Here is a 21,440-nt window from a genome sequence, read left to right as displayed (position 1 = left end):
ATCCACACGTTTCATGAACGCCTCCAGGGGCGATGACTCCCCCACCTCCCCGGGCAGCCATTCCAGCACCCGGCCACTCTTTTGGAGAAGAACCACGTTGTTCGGAGCCGCTGCTTCCTTCAGTTCGCAGGCGGCAGCAGTGACCGTTCCCCCTCCGCCTCTGTAGGACGCTCTCGCTGTGCTGTGTCCGCTCTGCTCCCTTCGTACCGCTCAGCACAGCGCTGTGCCGGGCGCTGTTTGTATCCACTGCGTTCTGGCACCGCGTCCCCTCTGCTGCTCCCGCAGCGCCCCGCACGATGCGCAGCGCCTGTCACGTCGAACGCGGTCAGGTGAGAACAGCATCGCTTCACAGACAGGACAGACAAACCCTTCCCGGCTTGAAAAACCCCATTTCCCACGGGTACATCCACGACCCCAAGCGACCCGGGGTAGGCTGGGATCCGAGCTCCCCCCGTTCGCAGCGCTGCGGGACGGGCTGCGCTCCGCAGGCAGAGCCCGAGGGCTGCGGGATGGCGGCATCAACGCGGGGTCTGAGCGCCTGCACCGCCCGTCAGCAGCGGGGACACGGAGCTCCCTGTGCGGGCAGGGGGTTGGAGGGGAGAGAGAAAGAAAGGGAGAGTGAAAGGGAGAGTGAAAGGGAGAGTGAAAGGGAGAGTGAAAGGGAGAGTGAAAGGGAGAGTGAAAGGGAGAGTGAAAGGGAGAGTGAGGCATCTCCTCCTAGCGGCAGCTGCGGGGTCATGGAGGGCCCGTTGCTGCGAAGGTGGGGCTGAGGGCACGGAGCGCTCCCAGAGCAAAGGAACAAACAGCCCGAACGGAAACACCGCACCGGTTCCGGGGAAGCATAAAGGCAACGAAGAAATCCATTGCCCACAAAGCTCCGAAGAGATTCGCTTTAGCATCGGTTTAATTCCGTCTGCGTCTCCCATCCCGCTGTCCGCAGAGACTTTTCCCGCTGTGTGTCAGCCCGGCGCTGCTGTTCAGCTGCGTGAGGCTCGACAAGGGTTTGGATTGAGCACGGCACGGCACGGCACGGCACGGCACCGCACCGCACCGCGCCTCCATCCCCGCCGGCCTCGTGCCGCACGGCGCCAAGGAGCGGCACTCGGCACTCGGCACTCGGCACTCGGCCCCGCCCTTGGCCCCGCCCCTCCCTGGCGGCGGGTGGCGGCTCTGCAGCGGGGCGGCCATTTTGTGTCGCTGCGCGGTCGGTGTCGCTGCGCTGTTGGCGGAGCGGGGCGGCTCGGTGCCGTTCGGAACCTTTTCCCCGTCCGGATCCGTCGGTAAGAGCGCGGCGGCGCCCGGACGGGTCGGGTTGGCGCCACCCGCCCCTCGTTGCGGGCCCGAGGCGAGGGGCGGGAGGCCGGGCGGGCGCGGCTGCACGCGGCCCCGCGCACAAAGGGCCGGCCCTGCGCCCCGCGGGTCGCTCTGTGCGGACGCCGAACGGGCGCCGCTCTCCGCGTTGGCGCCGTAGCGATGTGGGTCCGGGCCGCTCCCCGCCCACCGCCCCCCGCCGCGGCCCGCGGAGCCGCGTGAGCAGCCGGAGGAGCGCCCTGGGCCCGGCCCGGCACCTCGCGGCGGGGTTCGGGGGCGGCGGGGCCGGGTCGGGCGCGGGGGGGCCCGCGGGGCGCGCGGCCGCGGGGGCAGAGCGGGGCGGGACCGCGGGGTGACAGCGCTGCGCCGTCGTGCGGGCGGCACCGCGGGGCGCATCCTCGTCCTCTTTGTCCCTTTAAAAGTCCACGGGCGGATCCGTGAAGCGTCTCCGTGCGCGGCCCCAAAGCTGCTCTGGGCCGCTCGCCCTTAACGCGCACGGTCGGAGCTGCCGCGTTGTTTGCTTGGCGGTGCGCTCAGAGCGGGCCGCGTGTAGCGGAGCCGATAACGCGGGGCTCCTTGTGTCGGCAGTGAGCGTTTCTATTAAGGAGCTGCCTTTGCCCCGACTCGTTCCGTTCCCATGAAGGTCCTGTTTCCAGAGATGCCCAACCAGCGCTCACAGTGTCATTATTCCTTTAACTTCTGCGTGGCTGGAGGCGGTTGTGGAGCTGGCGGCGGTGCTGGTCAGAGCCGAGGTGTCTCATGGTGCACGTTCTCAGCCACAGCTCCATCCCTGCGTCCGCATGGAAAGGTTTCACTCGAGCAGTCAGATTACAGCCTGCTCATCTGTAATCCAGAGTAATTAATTAAGGTCAAGTTGGGAATGAGGCTAGCGTAGTAATTGCTTATAACGGTACTACCTCGATTGAAATGTAAGAAGCATATAATTAATTCTTACCTTTAATTGGATAAGTTCTCCAAAGCTCCTTCTCTTTCTCCTGCAGTTCCTGGCTAATCTAAGCAATGATATTGACCTAAATTCTCCCCCTCGGTCAGGGAAGGAGGGTGCAATCCCTCAGTTAACTGCAGGGCATGCTGAATTCTCCTGGAGCTCAGTGCCTGGGGATCCTCAGCCCGTGACAGGAGCAGATGTGGTGCCCGTAGGATGGCCGTGCTGACCTCTGCTTGCCTCTGTGTGGCCCCATCCTGTGCTGATGTGTGCTGGGCCGAATGAAGGCACATGGGTGAGCTCCGGCCCTTGGTGCGTTCTTAGTGCTGCCCATTGGTGTAGATGGGATGGTTTTTGTGGTGTCAGTTTCTTCTTAATTTTCTTTTAAAGAAAAGTTGCAGATGCTTTGGGATTAACGGCTTGTCATGTTAAGAAGTCTTGTTAAATGTGTGGAACACATTTACTCTTTATGTACTCCTTACCATCTTCAACTATCTTGCTTACAGGGTTATCTCAACTTTTGGAGCCTCCTGAAGGAAAACACTTCTTTCAGGTAAGGAGTTGACCTATTGCTTTCAGTCTGACCCTGCTGTCTGCTGTCAGTAGCTCTATAGCCTGTGCTATGAAGAAAATGCTGGGCCTGGTGGCTTTGGAGGCCTTTTTTGTTGTTGTTGTTCAAGTGCAAGATTTAAGTGTATGTGCAGGTGCACAGCATGTCCACGCTGACTGACTGCAGATGTGCGGGGCAGAAAATAATGCCTGTTAGAATGTGGTATTTATTGCTTTCTGAGATGTGTTGATTTGTTGACACGCTGTTGTGTGGTTTTACTAGGCCTGGGAGCTTTGAGCCAGCCTCATTTGATTGTAGGCTGCTGCAGTTTGCTGTGCTTCTCACAGAATCGCAGAATGGCCAGGTCAGGAGGGACCTTAAAGGCCACCCAGTTGCTGTGGGCTGGTTTTCACTGCCTGATCAGGCTGCCCAGGGCCCCGTTTGTGGCCTGGAACACCTCCAGGGCTGGGGCACCCACAACTGCTCTCAGCACCTTTGTGATCCTCCTCTGGACCCACTCCAACAACTGCACATCCTTCTTGTGCTGGGGGTCCCAGGCCTGGGCTCAGTACCACAGGTGGGGCCTTAAGGGCAGAGCAGCGGAGGGCAATCCCCTCCCTTCTCCTACTGCTCCCCGCTGTTGATGCAGCCCAGGGTGCTGTTGGCCTTCTGGGCTGCAGGAGCACACTGCTGCCTCATGACGGGCTTTTTGTCTGCCAGGACCCCCAAGTTCTTCTCCATGGGGCTGCTCTCAGTGAGTTCTTCTCCCAGTCTGTTCATATATCTGGATTAGCCCCAACCCCGCACTCAGCCTCGTTGAACCTTATCAGGTTCTCATCTTCCCACTTCTGAAGCTTGTAACTTTTCATGATCTCCATTTCAGGTCGGGTTCTGAAATTGGTTAAGATTTTACCTCTGTCAGTCTGTATCTCTCAGTACCGTGTGACTGTGTATTAAATGGGATAGTGGGGAGGAGCTGCTGCCTACTAGGTTGAAGAGACTGTTGTGGGGTTTGTTTTATTTCTGTATGTGCACTAAAGATCTTGCCTGGCCTCGTCGCTGAGGTTAAAATTCAAATTTCAGTACAGGCTTATTGTTCTGCTACTTAACCTCAGCACTTCTTTCCAAAGAAATGGAGAATGTCCTCTCCTTCTGCATGATGCTGTAGTCGGGACACTGCTTTGAACTTCTCTAGTGCTCCAGCTGTGCAACTGTGTGCTTGTGTCCCTGGGACGTGGATGGCAGTGCCATTGATTGTGTTGGGTTTCTCTTAATGCTGAAATCTAAAAGGCTTCAGTATAGAAGCAGAGGTTACACAAAATACCAGAATTGCTTCTTCACACTACAGAGCGTTGCTAATGGCTTTTGTGTGATGTGATCCCCCCATACCTGGATAGATCCTCTGCTTAGGTTGCACCTCAGTTTTCTCAGCATTGCTGTCAGCAGTTTTGCAAAAGGATGAAGTGACTTTTTTTTTTTACAGCTGCCCTTTCATTTCTGAGATGAGAGAAATCTGTGAGCAGCCTTGAAGTGCTCCCTTTCCTTTTCTTTTTGTAATAAGCCTGGAGAGTTGCATCCTCCTTACAGTGTGGCACATACACAGATACATCTCCTTAATGTAAATGAAAACGTGATATCTCAGCAAAGCTGAGTGTAGTGTGCAAGGTTTCACTTAATTTGTCAGGAAAATGTCCTGCTCTTTGTCAGCAAGGAGAGCAAGGTCAGCCTGGTTGGGGGGAAAAGAAGAATAATGAAACTGGAAGTGCCTGCCGTGTGGTTACACTGTGTGCTGGTTGGCTGTGAGCAGTGGTCTGGAGGATTTCCAGTGGTCGTTACTGCAGGTAGTGCAGATTCTATGAAGAACATTTGGGGTTGTTGGTTTTGGGTGGTTTTTTTTTTCCACATTTTCTTGCAGATGTTTTTTTTTCAATTTGACTTCTTGAAAGAATCACAACTCCAGGCCTGTTACTGCTCAGGTAGTGTTACCAGATCCCTTTCTGTGCTGCTTTATGACTCTCCACTTCGAGCTGTTCTCTAGCTAGAATGCATGTTGGTGCTCACTACCTTGGGTTCAGCAACTTGCTGTAAGAGTATAGGATGCTGCTGGAACATCCAGAGTGACATCAAATCCAGGGGTGTGACATCAGGTTAAAACTAAGTTGGTCAGTTTAATGCCTGAGGGTTTGAGTTTCTTTTAAAGCGTGGACTTGCTTGTGTCCCAGGGCTGCCTTCTGTCAGTGCACCTTATCTAGGTAGCTCCAACCTTACACTGCTGCAGTACCACTCTCAACCAGAAACATGGATGTGGCCTTGCTGTAAGCTTGTCCGAGGAGCTTTGTGGTATTTGTTGTTCTGTTGCTTTTGTGGGAGTATAGAGTGGGAATGAGAAACAGTTCAGTTATTCCTCTGCTTGATTTCATTCTCAGTTGGCAAAGGTGCCTTAAGCCATAGGCAGCCATTAGGCAGGGCAAAAATGTCTTTTTAAGGACAGTTCTATGCAGTGTATTCAACGTCATGAAGCAGGTTTATACAGCTGCAGGGAGGCAAAGAGGAGAAACTGTGGTGAGGCTCAATTAGAAGTTTGGAAATGTAGCTTCAGGCTGAATAAGAAAGGTTGAGGTGGCTGTAGCTTGTTGCTGTCACTGTCTTCTGCCTGGAGAAGCCTTGCACGTATTGACACGGAGAGGGTGTTTGGATGAGGAAACTTCCCATAGAAACTTTAGGTTTACTTTTCATAGGACCAAATGCTCATCCCTGAGCCTTGGGGTGGCTGTAGCTCATCCAACAGGGGTGTTAATGGAGGAACTCTGCCTTTGGTTGTCTTGGTGTGGGTTTGCTCACGCAGCTCATGACGTGCTTGTTGCAGCATGGGGTGATGTGATGAACTTTGTCATGATTTTGGTGATTGTTTCCCTGCCGTCCAGCAGCTCACATCAGTGCTGTGCAGGCCTTCATGTTGTTAGACATTTGGACTCTTCATTTCCTTGACTTCTTACTGCTTGGTGGAGTTTGTGCCTTAAGATATCCTTCATGCCACACTTGACTCTTCCTTAACTAAGCGCTAAAATTGGAGACTTTGAGAACCTGCAGTTGGTAGAATCTCTCCCAATCCAGAATTGTTCTTTTCCTCTGATCTGTTTGGCTGCTTTTGAGTTTTTCTGTAGTGGTCAGAATTATTTCTGAGTAAGAGCTATTCTGAAAGATAGGAATGTTTTCATGATATTTTAAATATCTTTTAAGCACTGAAGTCTCACATCTTGAAAAGCGGTGCTTGTCAAATCAGAGCACGTCTCTTACTTGAACTGCTTCTATTCCAAATTTTTAATCGATTTCAAATAATCAGTGTTAAAAGATCGCTTGTGAAGGAAGTTTAACCCAAGGTTTTGCAGCAGAAACCCACTAGTGTAAGTAGGAGCTGTATTGCATCAGAAGTGATGACTCCAGTTCTGTGAATATGCATCTGCTGTAATTGTTTTGCAAAAGAATTTTGATGTGCTTCCAGATCTGGAGCGCTTGGGCATTTTGAGCCCTTGACTCAGCTCTGGAAGTGTCCTGGTTTTGTTCATGTGCTGCTTCTCATGTTTGGCTGTTTTAGAATTGAAGCTTCCTCTTTTTTTAGTTTCAGTCCTCAGAGCTGAAGAACGTTTGGGTGATAAGAACATGGTTGGTGCTGTGATATTTCTGGGCTTCTCTCAGTGGCAGTTCTCATCCTGTCAGAAGAAAAGAGGGTGTTAGATTTGGGATGGAATAATTGAACTGAAATCTCTTTGAGTATATCAGATACGCTTTAAGATGTTAGCTGCCAAATAGTGTCTAGATAGACAAATTCGTTACTGCTCCTCCCACTTTTCTTTCTTGGAAAAACAAAAGGGAAAGGTGGGGGTGGGGAAAGATAAAGGGGGAGAAGAAGCCCCAAACCCACCAGCAGGAGCTTGTTGTTGTGTTCAGCAAGGTGCTGGAAGAGATGGCCAATGCAAATTGTAGCCACCTGTCCTCGCTCTTCAGCCTGATGTTTCACCTCGGCTGTTCTCAATAATGTACACAATAAAACTGCATGTATCCTGGAATTTCATTTAAGTGCAGTTTGAGTATAGTAGATGTAACCTATTTGAATGTATTTACTTTGCACTAACTCAAAATTCAAGGTACTAAGTTTGGTATGCTGTCTATTGGCTTAGTTAATGGGGGTGTCCTGAAATGTCTGGCAGGTTCTGTTCAGTGAAGGATAAATAAATGATGGGGTCTCTTAGGACCTTGGGATTGATCTATAATTTGGATCACAATAGCCAACACTATTCTGCATTGCAATATTTCCAGATTAAATTGATATTGTATAGAACTTTATAGGAAGGCTTTTTAAGCTCTAAAGTACTTTTTGCCTCAGAATTCGTATGTTTTTTTTCTTCCCTGCAGTTGTACAGCAGCACTTGGAATGCACATGACTATATAAGCAGCGAGTTTCTTCCTGGTGAGTATAAGCACAGATCCTTGGTTTTCTTAAATGATTTTTTCTTTTTTCCTTCGAGCTTTTACAGCTTTGTTGTAAAATCGATTTTTCTTCATTTTTGCAAAGCCTCCTTGGATCCCAGTCCTGTATTTGGAAACCTCGTATTCTTAAAGCAGAAATGGCAGACTTTCAGTTGGATGAAAAAGATGGCAGTTTGATCTAAGTAGTTATTCTTGAATTTGACTTGTTTTGATTAGGGGAAACCTGCTTTATTCCGTGTGATTTGAACCCTTTTCCAGAATCTTTTTGCCTGTTGAGTGTTTGGATGTCTCTAACATTGGTGCTATGAGAGACCAGAAAAAAGAGGAAAAGAGAAACCAGAGCAGTTAAATAACAGATGATCAGATGGCTGAAAAGCATTCTTTTCAGTATCATGTATTTATTTCTTTAATTGCACTTGGTAATGAAATAAGCTTTACTACAAAAGTGTTTTGTTGAATTGCCCACTTTCCTAATTTCTGCTTCTGCACTGGCCTCCCCACCAATTCGCACTGCCAGCACTGTTGTGTGGGTTGTTGATGAGGGGGTGAGAAGTGACATTCTCACTGTCCCATAATCTTAGGTAGAGTGTGAGGATGGTGCCCCAGGAAGGGTGGTTTGTTTGCTGACACCACTGCTGCCACTGAATGCTCTGAGGAGGTTGTGGTTCAGCCTGCAGGGGGGAGCAAATGCAGATGTCAGCAGTGTCTGTTGTTGTAGTCTGCCTTGGGAAACTGGGAGTCAAGCATTTGCAGGGAAGCTCCAAAGCTTCCTGCTTTGCATGGCTGTTTCAGTGATAAGGAGTTAGCTATGTGTTATTCTTTTTGTGGAAGTTGCAAATATCAGTTCAGGGTTCGGTTTTAGTGCTGTTGCTCAGCCAAGGAGTTTGCTTCCTGCATGGTGCTTGGTTGGATCTGGCAAACTTTGAAAGCAAGAAGTCAGCGTTGATTATGATCTGTTTGAGAATCCTACGCAGTGCACATAAGAACTGGATGTAGTCTGTCATCTTGTTTGAAGTGTCTTTGGGATAGAAAATGGAGATGTTATAGTATTCTTGGGAACACACTGCCAGGACTAATAGTCTGCATGTTTAACTCCTGTTTTTTCTTGTGTCTGTTCCTGTTGCAATTTAAAAAAATAATAAAAGCAAACAAACCTTGCTTAGAGATCTGTATCATTGTGTGGAAGGCCAGCAGTAAAGAGACCGTGGGTTTCCTTGTAACTCTTACTCAAAAAATTCCTTGCATTGCTATGAGATGGTGTGTGTGGACAGGCAGGAGTGCAGAGTTACTTTAATTCTGTTTTCCAACATAGGCTGAAATGCAGAGAGACACACTGCGTGGCAGCAGTGGGGCTGTGTGCAGGGCCTGGTAGGCAGACTTTGTAGGCTGTCAGGTCTGCTGTAATCTGCCTCCCAAGGCAGCACCAAAATGATGTTCTGTAGTGCTGTTTAAATGTTTGTGAGACTACATAAGTCTTCCTAAGTTGCTGCTGGGGTCGTATAAGTGTCTGTAAGTACAGACACTTACAGCCTGATACAGCCATTGCCTTTTCTCATCTGCAGATGTGTGGTTGCAGCACAGCGTGGCTGTGGTCATCTACTTGCAAGGTCTTCTGATTGTGGTGGGGACCATGGGCTTCTCTGCCCTGACCATCCCTGATAGGGGGCAAGCATGTTGTAGGGGGTGAGGCTTTCATTGCTTTACCACTGATGAAGAAGCAAGGCTTTGCATGATATATGCAGATAGTATAAGAGGTCAAAAGTAAGTGCTGGCCAGTAAAAACCTGCTATGCAAAATGTGATTGGACTTGGTCCTTGTCAGTTCCACAGTACACATGTAGATATGCTGGGAGTCTGGTTATTCAAAACAAAGCGCTTATGCTGTGTAGAATCTCCCATTACTCTGTCTTAGCCCAGAAACTGCTTGTGCTGCTGTATGGATAGAAAGCAAAATTCATGCTTACAGGACACAAAATGCACTCGAGTTTTCTGCTGCTACATTTCAGAACTTGGGGCTCCCTTTAGTAGCCTAGCACTGAGTACTGCATCTCCAGTGGACCCAGGACAGTCTTACTAGTTGCTTTCCCTCTCTGGTTTTGGAAGTGCCTTTTGTTAATGCAATACCTGCCCTACCTGCTTCTTCCTCTTCTGTAGCCCTATGGAATGCTCAGCAATGCAGAATGCATTATAGGAACTGGACAACAATTTTAACCACCCCAAATAAAGCTTAACACTGCTTTGTACTGAATATTCATCTATTTTTATCTTGTGTTGATGTAATTTGCCAAAGCTAACCACGCTCTTTCATCTAGCCAGAGTACTGCAGCGATTCATTGAGTTGCTCATTATTTTTTATGTGTTGGGCTTTGTTGGAAGTATGGGAAAAGATCCCTGGGTTGGTGCAGGTGAAGGAGATGAAGTTGAGTCGTGGGGCTGAATCTGCCATTTGAAGTGAAGTAATACTCCATTTGGAAGTGGAGCTGGTTTAAAGGCAAGGTTTTGTTTTCAGTGTGATTGTACATAGGGAATCGTTTAATCACATTTGCAGGTTATCTGGAAAATGCTGTTTGTGCAGGTAGGTGTGAGCTGGAAACGGCAGTGACTCTGCAGTTTCCAGAGGGAAGATAAGAGGCTGTTAGTCGGGAGTTTGCTATAACTGCTTGCTTGTTTCCTATATGACAGTATAAAGAGATATATCAGTTTACGGAGGAACTTCCTTCTTTTAAAGCTTCCTGCTGCACCAGATCTGGGGCTGAGCACTGATGGAGCTTAAAAAATGAAGAGAGTAAGAGTTGCTATAGATGAGGACGTGCAGACCCTGGTCATTGGAGCAGGATTGTTTTAAAAGACAAAAATCACAAATCCCCAGAGGGATCAGCTTTAATGTCAGCATATTGACCTCTGCAACGTCTTGATGGAAGTGTAAGTACCAGTTAGGAAGGTACCAGTATTTGAATGGTTGAATAGAGTTTAAATCTAAATTACCTTGTGGTGACTCTTAGAAGGAGGGGAAGGCTCTGCCTTTCAAACGACAGAATTGTGTACTTTTTGTGGCATGGATTTGGAAATACTTTCTGTTGAAACTAGTGATTTGTCTGTGTTCTGGAGTATCAGTTCCTGAAATGCTGCTCACAGTCATTGCAGAGTAAGAAGTTTTAAGATTACAAAACAGGAATAAGAGCAGAGAGAAGCCTTACAGCTTTGGGGAATAGTGTTTTGCCAAGTGTGTTTGCCTGAGGAAGCTGATCCTGGAATGAACTGCATGTGAAGAGGACGGACTGTTTTGCAAGGAAAGTGTGCCAAGCAGAGAGGAGCACTGGACTGAGCTGCCCTGGGCTGGGGGCTGGAGGGACCCAAAGGAGCCCAAGAGGGACGGGGAGTGTGGGGGGGGGGTTGATGAGGAGAGAGAGAGAAAATTTTTTTTTCCCTTAACATTTCTGCTCTTGTTCAACTTCCAGCTCAGCTGCCCTGCACGGTGTTGGCTGAGGTGGGGCGGTGTAGTGTGTGCTCTGACAAGTGCTGATGTTCAGCTGAGTCCAGCTGGAAAGAAGAAACAGTTCAAATTCTTACCAGAATCTGCAGCCCCAGTAATTACTATTAAATGGCTTCTGGTGTTTTTTCCACATTTCCCTTGCAATGCTCTTCCATCATTATTTTCTGAATTTAACGTAAGCTGTAGTGCAGCCTTCCTTGACAAAGCTGCTTGGTTTTGTTTATGTACAGAAGCCCTATTGTACGAGGTAGTGCTGCTGCAGCCTGGAGGTTGGCCTGCCCTCCCACTGCCTGCTGTAGGTGAGCTGAAATGCACCTTGCTTGGCGTCCCCACTACTGAAGGGCTCCTTTGCAGAGCGCTTCATTCATGTTCTCCTTGTGACACACTGAAATGCCCGATCTCCGTGTGTCCCTATTTAGAAAAGGAATAGTAAGCTTAATACTAAGTCAGGAATAGACTTGCAGCCCCGAGTTCTGCTACATTACAAGAATCAAGTAAGCTGTGTGTGATCTGCATTTGGAGACGGGAAGTTTGATTGCTAATGATAGAAAGTGGTAATTCTGTCGATGTGAGTCTGTGATGGAGGTGTGGATGTTGGAGGTGTGGATGGGCGTGTTCTTTAACAAAGAAATAGCAGGATTTTTTTTAGTATTTAATTTAGTGAGTATTTCTTTGAACTGCGCTAGTAGTGATGAGGTACCAAGTGTTCTTCAGTGCTCCACTAACAGGTAGATTTTGAAAGGTTGTTACTGTGTGTGTTTTTGCTGCTTCCTGTTTACTAGATGCCTTGTTTTTATCAAAACCAGGAAGGGGAGGGGGGAAAATAATGTCAAGAATCTTCTCTCTCAGTCATGGGGCTCAGGGTTCTTAATTGACCTGGAACTTGGACCGGTGCAGAAAGGTTGAGCTTCAGTCTTCCATGGTCCGATAGCTCCCTTGTGAATGCTTTTTTTTCCTCTTTTGAATGATTCTGTATATGCTCTCAGCTGGGAAGCCTTGCTTTAGAGGTAACTGCCTTCGCTCCTTTCTGTGAACTAAGGTCCCTTAACATCTAGGCTTTGGGGTTTGTGGTGCATAAGCTTATTTTGTATGTGTCTTGATTAGTGATTGATATTTAATTGCATTTTTCAGGGGAATAAAATCAGCAGTGTTGATATTACAAAATGACAAAACATCCTCCGAATAGAAGAGGGATCAACTTTGAGGTGGGAGCCCAGTTGGAAGCCCGTGACAGATTAAAAAACTGGTATTTTTTTTTCAAAACCATTCATATTATATTAACTCTAAGTTTTTAATATCTTAAACATTTTATATTTGTACCGTATTTAGAGTCCTTGTCGTTGGTTTGTAGGAAAGTAGTTAATTTCTAGTCGTTTATATACCAGTGCTTGCAATGGGCAATGCTTGCTGATGTGTTGCTGGTGTTTCTAGAAGTGTGCTCGTGCTGTGTGTGTCTGGGAAGCAGGGCTGTGCACACCTAGCAGGGCTTTGTGCTCACATTGAGAAGTCTGCGCTGGGTGCAGCTGATAGCGTAGGCACTGTGAAGAGATGAGTCCTTTGGAGTACGGGATACCCAGGATTGTCCCTCAGTGCTTCCTTACCCATCACTGTTTATCATTTGTAGACTTCAAAGTCTGAAATTGTTCCAGCCTGCCCTCACATGGGGGCTGTCAGCTGCCAGGGTCCAGAGTGGGAAACACCCTGACTAAGAAATTTGCTGTGGAGCTTGTCTTGCAGGTTTGAGCTTAGAAGGAGAATGGGGTTTTGTTGTTTTGGTTTTTTTTGTTGTTGTTGTTGTCAGCTACCACAGGAAGGGGAGAAAAAAAGGCCTGAAAGTCAACTGGCCAAATTGGAGCCAGCTTCAAGCCTTCATACCCTGCTTTAGAAAATAATGCTCATAACTGAAAATTGCTTGAGTCAAAGGCTACATAAATACTAAGTGTTCTTTGTTATTGCCTTAAGATGTCTTCTCTCTACAGAAATCAGTAGTTAGTTAATTTTTATTTAAGAAGCTCTGGGTTTGGCATAACTGAATATCGGGTGCTGGAGTGTGCAGGCAGGATAACCATGCAGAAGTGATTGTGTAAAGCCTCTGGGCACCCCAGAAGGATTGTGTGCTGCCATTGAGACTTTCATAGCTTCTTCCAGAATGTATCAGTCGTGTAGAACATCTCTTAGCTCTCCACATACAAGGAGATTGGAACTGTTAGAAAGTGTAGCTCTTCACAGAAAGGACATGAAGCACAAATGCTATGCTGTTCTTGGATTTTGTTGCCTTTCCTGCATGACAGAGATGTGTAAGTAGGACATCAATCCAGATCTGCATGATATAATATATAATGTTCTGTTTATACAAGAAACAACGCTAAAATCTACAAAAAAAAAGACTTCTAAGCCTATGTGCTGTGTAGGCTTAGTAGAGGTACAGTTAGTATAGATGGGCTCATGGCCTCCCATCTGGCATGTTTGTGCCTCAGACTACTAGTACATAGCTCTTACATTGGGAAACTTGGTGGACTGGGGTGGAATTCAACACTTACTACTTTCCATACATTCCTTAGCTTAAATTTTGTTTTAGACTTGTAACATATCCAAAATTCAAGCTCTCTTGATTTTTTTTTTTTTTAATGACCTGTTTTGTGCTTTGTGTTCTGCAGCTCTTTGATCTCATAATGTAGTTACTGGTTCTTCGGTTCTGAATATTTTCATCTGCTTGCTGAACTCCTAAAACCTGGGTCAGAAAGTCCATCTTTCCCTGAGTGATGATCTCTGGATATCCAGGTGTTGTCTACCAAAACCTGTAAGATCTATGTGCTTAATTGGCAATGTTAGTAGTGACTGACAAGAGACCTTGTCTATCCCATTCGTAGAAGGTGTGGATTTGTAGAGGAAAGCAGGCTGTTCTTCAGTACTTTCACCTGCCAGTGAGTCAACAGAGCTGCTCTGTGGTTTGGCTCCAGTGCTCCCCTTTTATGTGAATGTAAAACTTTTCCGTTTCCTCGTGCTCATTCTCCTCATTATAAACCTTCTGAGGTCCTGGCTTTACTCGTGTGCAGATTTTGGTTTTTTTCTGGCCTAGAACTTAGAAGTCACCTCTTAGGATGGAGGGCTGGCCTTGACTTCTGTGCTTAGTACCAAACACACCAATCAGTTGGTGGGCCACTATTGCTTTCAGTAGAGTGTTGGAAAGTAGTTCCATCTTGTAGCCCCATTTACCTGCCCTCATGGCAGTGGCTTGTGCCCTACACTGCAGGTTCTGCTTGTTCAGTGTCTGCATGTTTAAATGACTCCAACCTTCCAGCCCTGCTGCATAGAAAGCATTTGTACATGGCAGCAGGGGAGTCAGTGCAACAGCTGCTCCTTGCCGAAGTGTGAAGTGAATATTGCATCTTTTAGAGAAAATGAAATCCCTTACCAGAGGTTGCTTTGCTGTATGTTCACTCATAATGTGTTGAGCATGCACTTCAGTTCCTGGAGTTGTCTGCACAGGCTCCTAGATTTGAACTCTGGGGAGCACAGTGGGTACTTGAGGTGCTTGTTTCCGGTGTTTTTATTTGGTTTATTAGGACTTGTCTGACACATGAAACATGCCATGGAAGGCATCTGATGTGTCCTGACCTGGGGACATGGAAGGGAGGAGCTGAGTCAGTCATACCTCTTGGTACGCACAGTGCTGGAGCCATGAGGGTGGGAGAAGGGACTGCCCTGGTGGTGCAGCCCTGAGTCAGGAGGACCCAGAAAGGCCAACTGTGGTGACTCTTGCACATAGTTCTCTGCTGCATTGAATTCTTGATGGTCTTGGTGTGTTTGATTGTTTTGCAATTGTGAAGTGCAACTTTGCACTCTCAGTGTTGTTTTATTTCTTAATTATTTGAAGTCTTCACTGCTGGCTACCTGCAGATACTGCTTCTTAATGAAAAGAGGATCAGTGCTGCTTACCTCCAGTAGGCAGATGGTGACATCTCTTGTTTCTGTACTTTAATGATGCTTCTTTCAAGTTCATCACTCTGTAGTACAAGTAAAGTTGATAGGAAGAAACTTGATTCTAGTGAAGATTCTTGAGTACTGATATCAAGGTTAATGTTGTAATGAGTGTTGTACTGCTTTGTTATGGCAGATTGTCAGAGTCATGAGTGTAGCTGCTCATGCTGTCAGGGCTTCGTTCCTGTGCTGAAAACATAGAAATTCATAGTTATTGCCCTTCATAGTACTGCTCCTCCTGGAGGCTTCCATTCCTTGCAGAACTAGCTCCAGGAGAAAAGGGGTGTTGTATATAGGAAAAGAAAAGGGAGATACTAGTCCAGGCCTGAGAGAGGGGAGCTCCTTCAGTCATCACTGTCTTGTGGAATTTCTACATACTCACTTCTTCACAGCAAAGGGGGGGGGGGGGGGGGCTGTGCTCATCTCTACAAGAAACCTCCCTTCACATTGTTTGCTGTGCTCTGACAGCTGTAGTCTGAGGTTGCCAGTTGCTGTTAATCTGGGCTGTTGAGAGTTGTGCTGCTGAAGTCTTCAATTGCTGCTTGGGTTCTTAGGGAAATTAATGGCTGCTGTTCGTGTCTCTCAGAAGTTTCTCCATATTATTTATCTAACTTGCTAGGCAGAAGGCCTTGGAAGATACAGACTTTACATTCCTTTTGGGTTCAGGTGGAAGGCTGTTTGTTTTAGTCTCCTGATAAATCACAAGAAGTTATCTGATTTCATCTGGCTCTTCAGCATGTTAGATAAACAATCAGATCACCCTTAGTTGAGGATCTCTTACTCCAAGTCACTTATCTGTTCTGAAAGCCCATGGAGCCAGCTTAATTCTTCCTCCACAGTGTGGTGGAGGATGGGTCATACCTGGACTCATGGCAGGTTGTGGTCTTTTCATGTCTTTTAGGCTAAATTCAGTTCTCTTGCTTTTTACTTAAAACTTTCCAGTGTGTTTTCTTGATAAACAAGTATGAATTCCTTAGATTACCTCTATTCCATGACACTTGTTCTTGCATGGGTGTCCTGTGTTACTCACGTTCTTTGTAGCTCTGCGAGGACTTGTGCATCCTGATGTGGAGTGCTTGCTCAGGGGTTAAATATTGGAGGAAAGGTGACAGCACTGTCAGCTTGTGCTCAGAGGTGCTGAGAGCCTGGAAACCTTTTGTCTTCACTTTCAAGTTGCCAGGTGTGTGGCAGCACTGTGCTGCTTTGTATCCAGGAGGAAGGTCACGCTGGGGAGGCACTGCAGTTTCTGGCTAGATGTAATATAGCTTCTAACAGATTTACTGTTCCAGTCAAGGACTGAGCATCTGTTTACCAGTGGTGATTGATTCAGTAAGGGAAGGCTTGTTCATACTCCAGTGCATTAGCCAGGAGCTGCCTGAGGGCTCTGGTTCACTTACCTCTTGGACCAGGCTGAAATGGGGTCTTGCTCTCAGGTATGGTTTTTACTGCTCTTGTTGATGGATCAGAGCATCTCCCACCATCAGGGAGCCTTCAGAAGGTGAGGTGAGCTTGGTGTGGATGATACTGATGCATAATTTTGAGGTGACAATTCTTGTGGTGTAGTCTCCTGTTCCTTCTTTCCCTGTATGAAGAAGGGGGCAATCTTGGCTGAGTGCCTTATTGGCTCTTGCCACTCGGGCATGACTCCTCAGCAGGAGAAAATCTCTGGATTGAGCGTATTTCCCAGGGATGGGCATCTTTGTGAAACACATTACTAGCTTCGTGCTGAGCCAGTTCTCAATCATCTTTATCAGTGTCCCCCTTTATCTCTGAGAATCTGGATGAGCCCCAGCACTGCTGCAGTCCTGATGGCAGGAACTTCCTTCTGCTGGCTTCTCCTTGACAGGAGCTGGGAATTCCTGCCCCGTTTCTGCTGTTCTGTGCAGGGAGCTGTGTGCTGATTGCTGTCATTGCTTGTTCTGAGTACTGTGCAGTTCCTGAGATACTGAAGAGTAAACCACCTCTGAAAGAGCCACATTATGTGTGGAAAGGTTCTTGTGATTCTGTGCAGAGCAGTTTGGGGCTTACCTAGATACAACAAATGGTGACCATTATACATACACAAATAATTCATCAGGAATAAGATGTCCTTACCATAAGTATATCCCATCTGTCTTTCTCTCTCCTCCACAGCCTGTGCTACATGTGTTCTGATAATATACTGGGATGAACTAATGGCATAGCTTGAGGTATGTGGCATTGAGTAATAGGCAGGTCTTTGGTTGCAGTGTAAGGCTTTGGCATGGGGTATTTGTTGCTCTTTTTTAACAAGTTGTGAATGGATGTGACCCATATATTCTGAAGAATTCAGTTATTATCTTTCTTTAAATCTATGTAAGATTGTATAAAATAATTCTTTGCATTTCTTTTCAGTATGAATTCTTTCTTTTTATAAATTTCTAGCATCGGGCTTAATATTTCTTTTTCTGCACCTACCCCTTGTTCTGCCTTCTGAAGTGTGATTTGTCAAGTAAAGAACACTTGTGGATGTGAGCTGTTCCTTCAGGCATTTGTTCTTCAGTTCACCAGGGTCTTGCTTTAGTTCCAGGTGATTGTAAACATTGACAAGTGAGTGTTTTCTCCTGGTGCTATTATGGCAGAGGGGGAAATGTCACTACCTGGGATGTTGTATTCAACTGAACTAGTGAAATATGCTGTGATTGTGAAATACGTGCTTAAGTTACAAATTACCAATGCAATTAAAGAATTAAGGTCTTCCTGGTTAGAAACAAATGAGTCTGACCTTTCTCTGATTCCTGTACTTTTAATGTACCAAGCACTCTGAAGATGGATTTTAATTTTAAGAATCTAAATCTAAATTTGGGTTTAGCATCTCTGCTGGAATTCTGCTGTTAAACTGAATGGATGATCTATGAGACATGTTGATGGGCATCTCTGAGGGAAGTGACTGTTGAACTCCGGTTGTTGCTCTTAGTAAGAAGGAGCTGAAGCTGTTGATTCTGTGTGCATGTAAAATTTGTAGGGCTGGGGAAGGCTTTTGCTTTATTGATCTCCAGCTGTTTTTTCTACCCCAGGCTGAAACTCTTCAGTTGTTTGCTCTTTGCAACCGTCTTTGTTCAGTGTTGGGATTCATTCTGTACTGAGCTCCAAGTCATCTGTAGCATCTTAATTGCTTCTATAAGTGATGTGTCAAATAGTATTAAGGCTGTAGAAACGAATGCTTTTTAGATAAGGTGACATGGATCCTCCATCACACCGGATCAAGCGGTCTTCAGCTATTTTGCTTTTGATCATGCAGAAAGCTGTCTGCATATAATGCTTTGTAGCGCAGTTAGAGTAAACCTCTTCTTAACTGAAGTATTCTAATCTATCTCTTCCCCAGGTATCCAGCTCACATTGAGGAAATTGATTATGAGGAAGGAAAAGTACTTATCCATTTCAAACGGTGGAACCACAGATATGACGAATGGTTTTGTTGGGACAGTCCTTATTTACGTCCTTTAGAGAAAATACAGTTAAGAAAAGAAGGATTACATGAGGAAGAAGAGTGTGCAGTAAGTAGAAAACAAGGGACATTTGAGCACATAAAACTGTTTAATGTACAGTTGGCTTTTATAACTGTTAAAATGCTTCACTGTTGCTTCACTGCCTGCTGTATAAGTTCTATGAGTTATTTTTAAATACTGGGAAACTACACGTTCTGATGTTTTAAGGAAGTGGTATATTTCAGTATTTCTCAAATGACAATGCTATTAAATGTTGTCTTGTAGGGTTTTAATATAAATGATCAGGTGTTGGCATGCTGGTCGGACTGTCGCTTCTATCCAGCCAAAGTCACTTCTGTTAACAAGGATGGTAAGGAGTCACTACTTCTTTTGTTGCTGAATCTGTTAGTAATGTATTTGTAATTGTGTACAAGCCTTTTTGCATAGTTGGAGAGAGTACAGCAGACTGAAAGCAAATGTGAAAAATTTTAATGAATTGCTTATCTTAATTGCTATCAATTCTTTTAACTTAGCCTTTCATCCCTTTTGAGAGATAAGAATCTTCTAGGATATCCAGTCAGTAATTGCTTTTAAGTATGTACTCAGGGAAGTTGTTTCTTAAATTTACTATCAAAGGATGTGTGTATTTGCAGTAAGCCTAGTGTTAAAGCTGTAAGAACTCTTTGAAAATGGAGAATCTTGAGAGCACAACCATGCATCTTTTTGAGCATTGATAAGTAAGGATTTGTTCTTGTTCTGTGCTTTCTTTACATTGAGTATATGTTGTAAGATCAAGGAGAAAATCTGACCCTTAATAATAATCCTAAGGACTATTCTACTCAGTGTTCTGAAGTTTTCTGACAAAGTGTATCTAAGGACAGACTCTTAGGTTTAGACATGTTGATGCTTTTTGTTCTTACTGTAGTTTTTTTTTTTCTTGGTAATTTCATTATTTTTCCTGTTTTTCCTTTGTCCCATGAAATGACTTCTAAACTTTCTAATAAAAGTGGTAAAGCAGCTCTCACCTAGTGCTAAGTATGCAGCTTCGTCATTGGAGCTCTGGTACTCTGTGAGATCCCTTTCAATCTTTAAACTTTTATACTTTGTTTTCGTACTTTAGGTACGTACACTGTGAAATTTTATGATGGTGTAGTTCAGACTGTCAAAAACATTCATGTCAAAGCTTTCTCCAAAGATCAGGTAAGTATGTGCTCATGCTGCTAATGTATTCTGAAATTGATGGTTAGGCTTGCTGAATCATAAGAAAAATGAATTGAGTAGAACTTCTCTAATGCTAACCTGCAGCACATTTGAGATGGAGGCCATCAGAATGAAAAGGTGGTGCAAATCCTCGTGGCCTGTTTTATGAAGTCTTCAGGCTCATCTTATGAATATGCTTCTTGAACTAAACAAGTCATAAACTTGGAACTTTTTTTTTTTTTAATATAAATAACATTGGAAGATTCGGAATTTACATACTAAAGCTAGTGGTAGGGTATTGAAAAACTGGTTGTGTCAGTGGTTCTCGTGACATGTATAAACTTAAACAAGGATTGAGAGTTATGAAGTGAGCAGAGGTTTATTTCTTCCCCAGAGTAACTACTAGATTGACCTTTAGGGAAGCTGTCTAGTAGTCTCTGGCTTCATTGCTTTTAGAACATAAACGTTATTAACACCCGCATTCTGTTCTTCCATGATTCGTCTCTTCTACCACCCTTTGCATTCTCTGTTCTACATGTTTGAATTCAGCTTATTTTGGAAAGCATTAGTGAGATGTCAGCATCTTCTCCTGTTCGTGGTGAGATAAAAGCAGAACTGTTTTCAGTTTTCATGTGGACACTGTAGGAAAGGATGATAAACTATTCTTGTATGGCTTGATTAAAACTTATGTACCTACTTTGTCATTAAAGGAATAGTTTTGTCTGTGATCTTGCCACGTATTTCTCTGGTGTTGCTCTAACCTGTGTTTTCAGTCATGGTTTTTGCTTTTAGGTTGGTTTGTTTGTTTTTAGTTTGAAAAAAGACATTAAAAATGTCTTAAAAAATACTGTGTTTTTCATAAGATATTCAAAATATTGTCTCTTTTCTTTCCTATAGAGAGCTCATTAGGTTTCCATATGGCTTTAGGTGCATAAAATACATTCCTTCCAAAACCTATTTAACCATTGAGTAGGAAGCTTTCTCTTAGCATGGGAGAAGAGTTATTCTGCAGCATAAAAATCACTTTTGATTGTGTAAAAAGGTAAAGGCTACTTAAAGACTCAGGCCTTGGGGAGCTCAGGAACTTGCTTGTGTAAGATCACAAGGTGGATTCACATGCAGCAGCAAGCTCACAGTGGAAGGAAAGAGCTCGTATTCTAGGGTAGAATCACCATGAAGACAGTGGTTAAAAAAGCAAACAAACACCTTCTTTAATAATAGTATCCCTCTACAGAGGGGATAACATGCACTATTGAACTGTCATAGTAAAATGCTTATTCATGTGCTTAATGCAAATGCACGGAGTGATAGTGTTTATCCAGGCTTTTAAAATGTTGGCAAAATTGAGAGGCGATCCAAGCTTGTTGGGTTTATGATTCACCTTCTTAAGACCAATTGGATTCATACAGTTTGTGCCTGTTGCAGTATGGTGTTTTATCTGACAGCTCTGAGTAGCACAGCTAATGAAACCTGGAGATGAGGGTTGCTTTGTTGAATGTGAGGTGTAATAGGTTTGGGTGGTATTTTTGTTTTGCTTTTTTTTTTTTAACTGATGTATGAGGTTCTCCCACAGCTGTGTTATTCAAGGAATATACTTCTGGTTTTTTTCTTTTTTTCTATGATATCCAGTAAAAGTTTTGCTGAGGCACCAGTGCCTTTTCTTTGTGAGGGGATGAAAGGCTTGTTGTGCCTGGCAGGGCTGTGGCTGGGAAGGAGTCTGATTGCTCATTGATGCTGCAAGTTACCAGGCAACATGGAGGAAAGGCAGTTAAACTGAAGGCAGAGTCGACATGCGGTCAGATCTAAATTATTAATCTAGATTCAGAAAGCTTCTGTTGCTCAGAGCAGAGGAGCTCTGGTATAGCCTGTAGCAGGAGTGTTGGAAGGAGGGGAAAACAAAGCTGCCATCTCTCCACCATGAGCTGTTGGAATGAACTGTAACCCCAAAATGGAAAGGGTGTTCAGGAGTGATGAACTGTAGATACAGGGATGTTCTTCCTGGCTTTCTGTTACTGTATAACCATGA

At 45.2% G+C, this 21,440-nt stretch overlaps 1 protein-coding gene across 31 annotated transcripts in view; it reads left to right on the top strand.

Moving 5' to 3' along the window:
- Positions 1-1,191: 1,191 nt before the first annotated feature.
- The window catches only part of PHF20 (PHD finger protein 20), a 60,225-nt gene continuing 39,976 nt past the window's right edge, over positions 1,192-21,440 (top strand). For 7 of the 31 annotated variants that reach the window (XR_014935735.1, XM_015881313.2, XM_015881312.2 and 4 more), the window contains exons 1-7: positions 1,192-1,280; positions 2,764-2,810; positions 7,221-7,275; positions 11,919-12,033; positions 18,112-18,283; positions 18,500-18,584; positions 19,335-19,414. Coding sequence is in view for 15 of the 31 variants with exons in the window: in XM_015881313.2 (XP_015736799.1) it covers positions 11,951-12,033; positions 18,112-18,283; positions 18,500-18,584; positions 19,335-19,414 (420 nt within the window). In the remaining 16 variants the exon portion in view is untranslated. Of the gene's footprint in view, positions 1,281-2,364; positions 2,570-2,763; positions 2,811-7,220; positions 7,276-10,022; positions 10,217-11,017; positions 11,087-11,918; positions 12,034-13,444; positions 13,588-16,901; positions 16,958-18,111; positions 18,284-18,499; positions 18,585-19,334; positions 19,415-21,440 lie in introns of those variants that run through there. The other 24 variants (XM_085519485.1, XM_085519482.1, XM_085519479.1 and 21 more) reach the window with 16 other exon arrangements.

The sequence above is a fragment of the Coturnix japonica genome, chromosome 19 (genome assembly GCF_054131305.1).
Source record: "Coturnix japonica strain WE chromosome 19, WE-NBRP24, whole genome shotgun sequence".
Classification (NCBI taxonomy): Eukaryota; Metazoa; Chordata; class Aves; order Galliformes; family Phasianidae; genus Coturnix; species Coturnix japonica.
The sequence above is the reverse complement of the archived record's forward strand: the minus strand, read 5'-3'. Positions and strand labels throughout refer to the sequence as shown.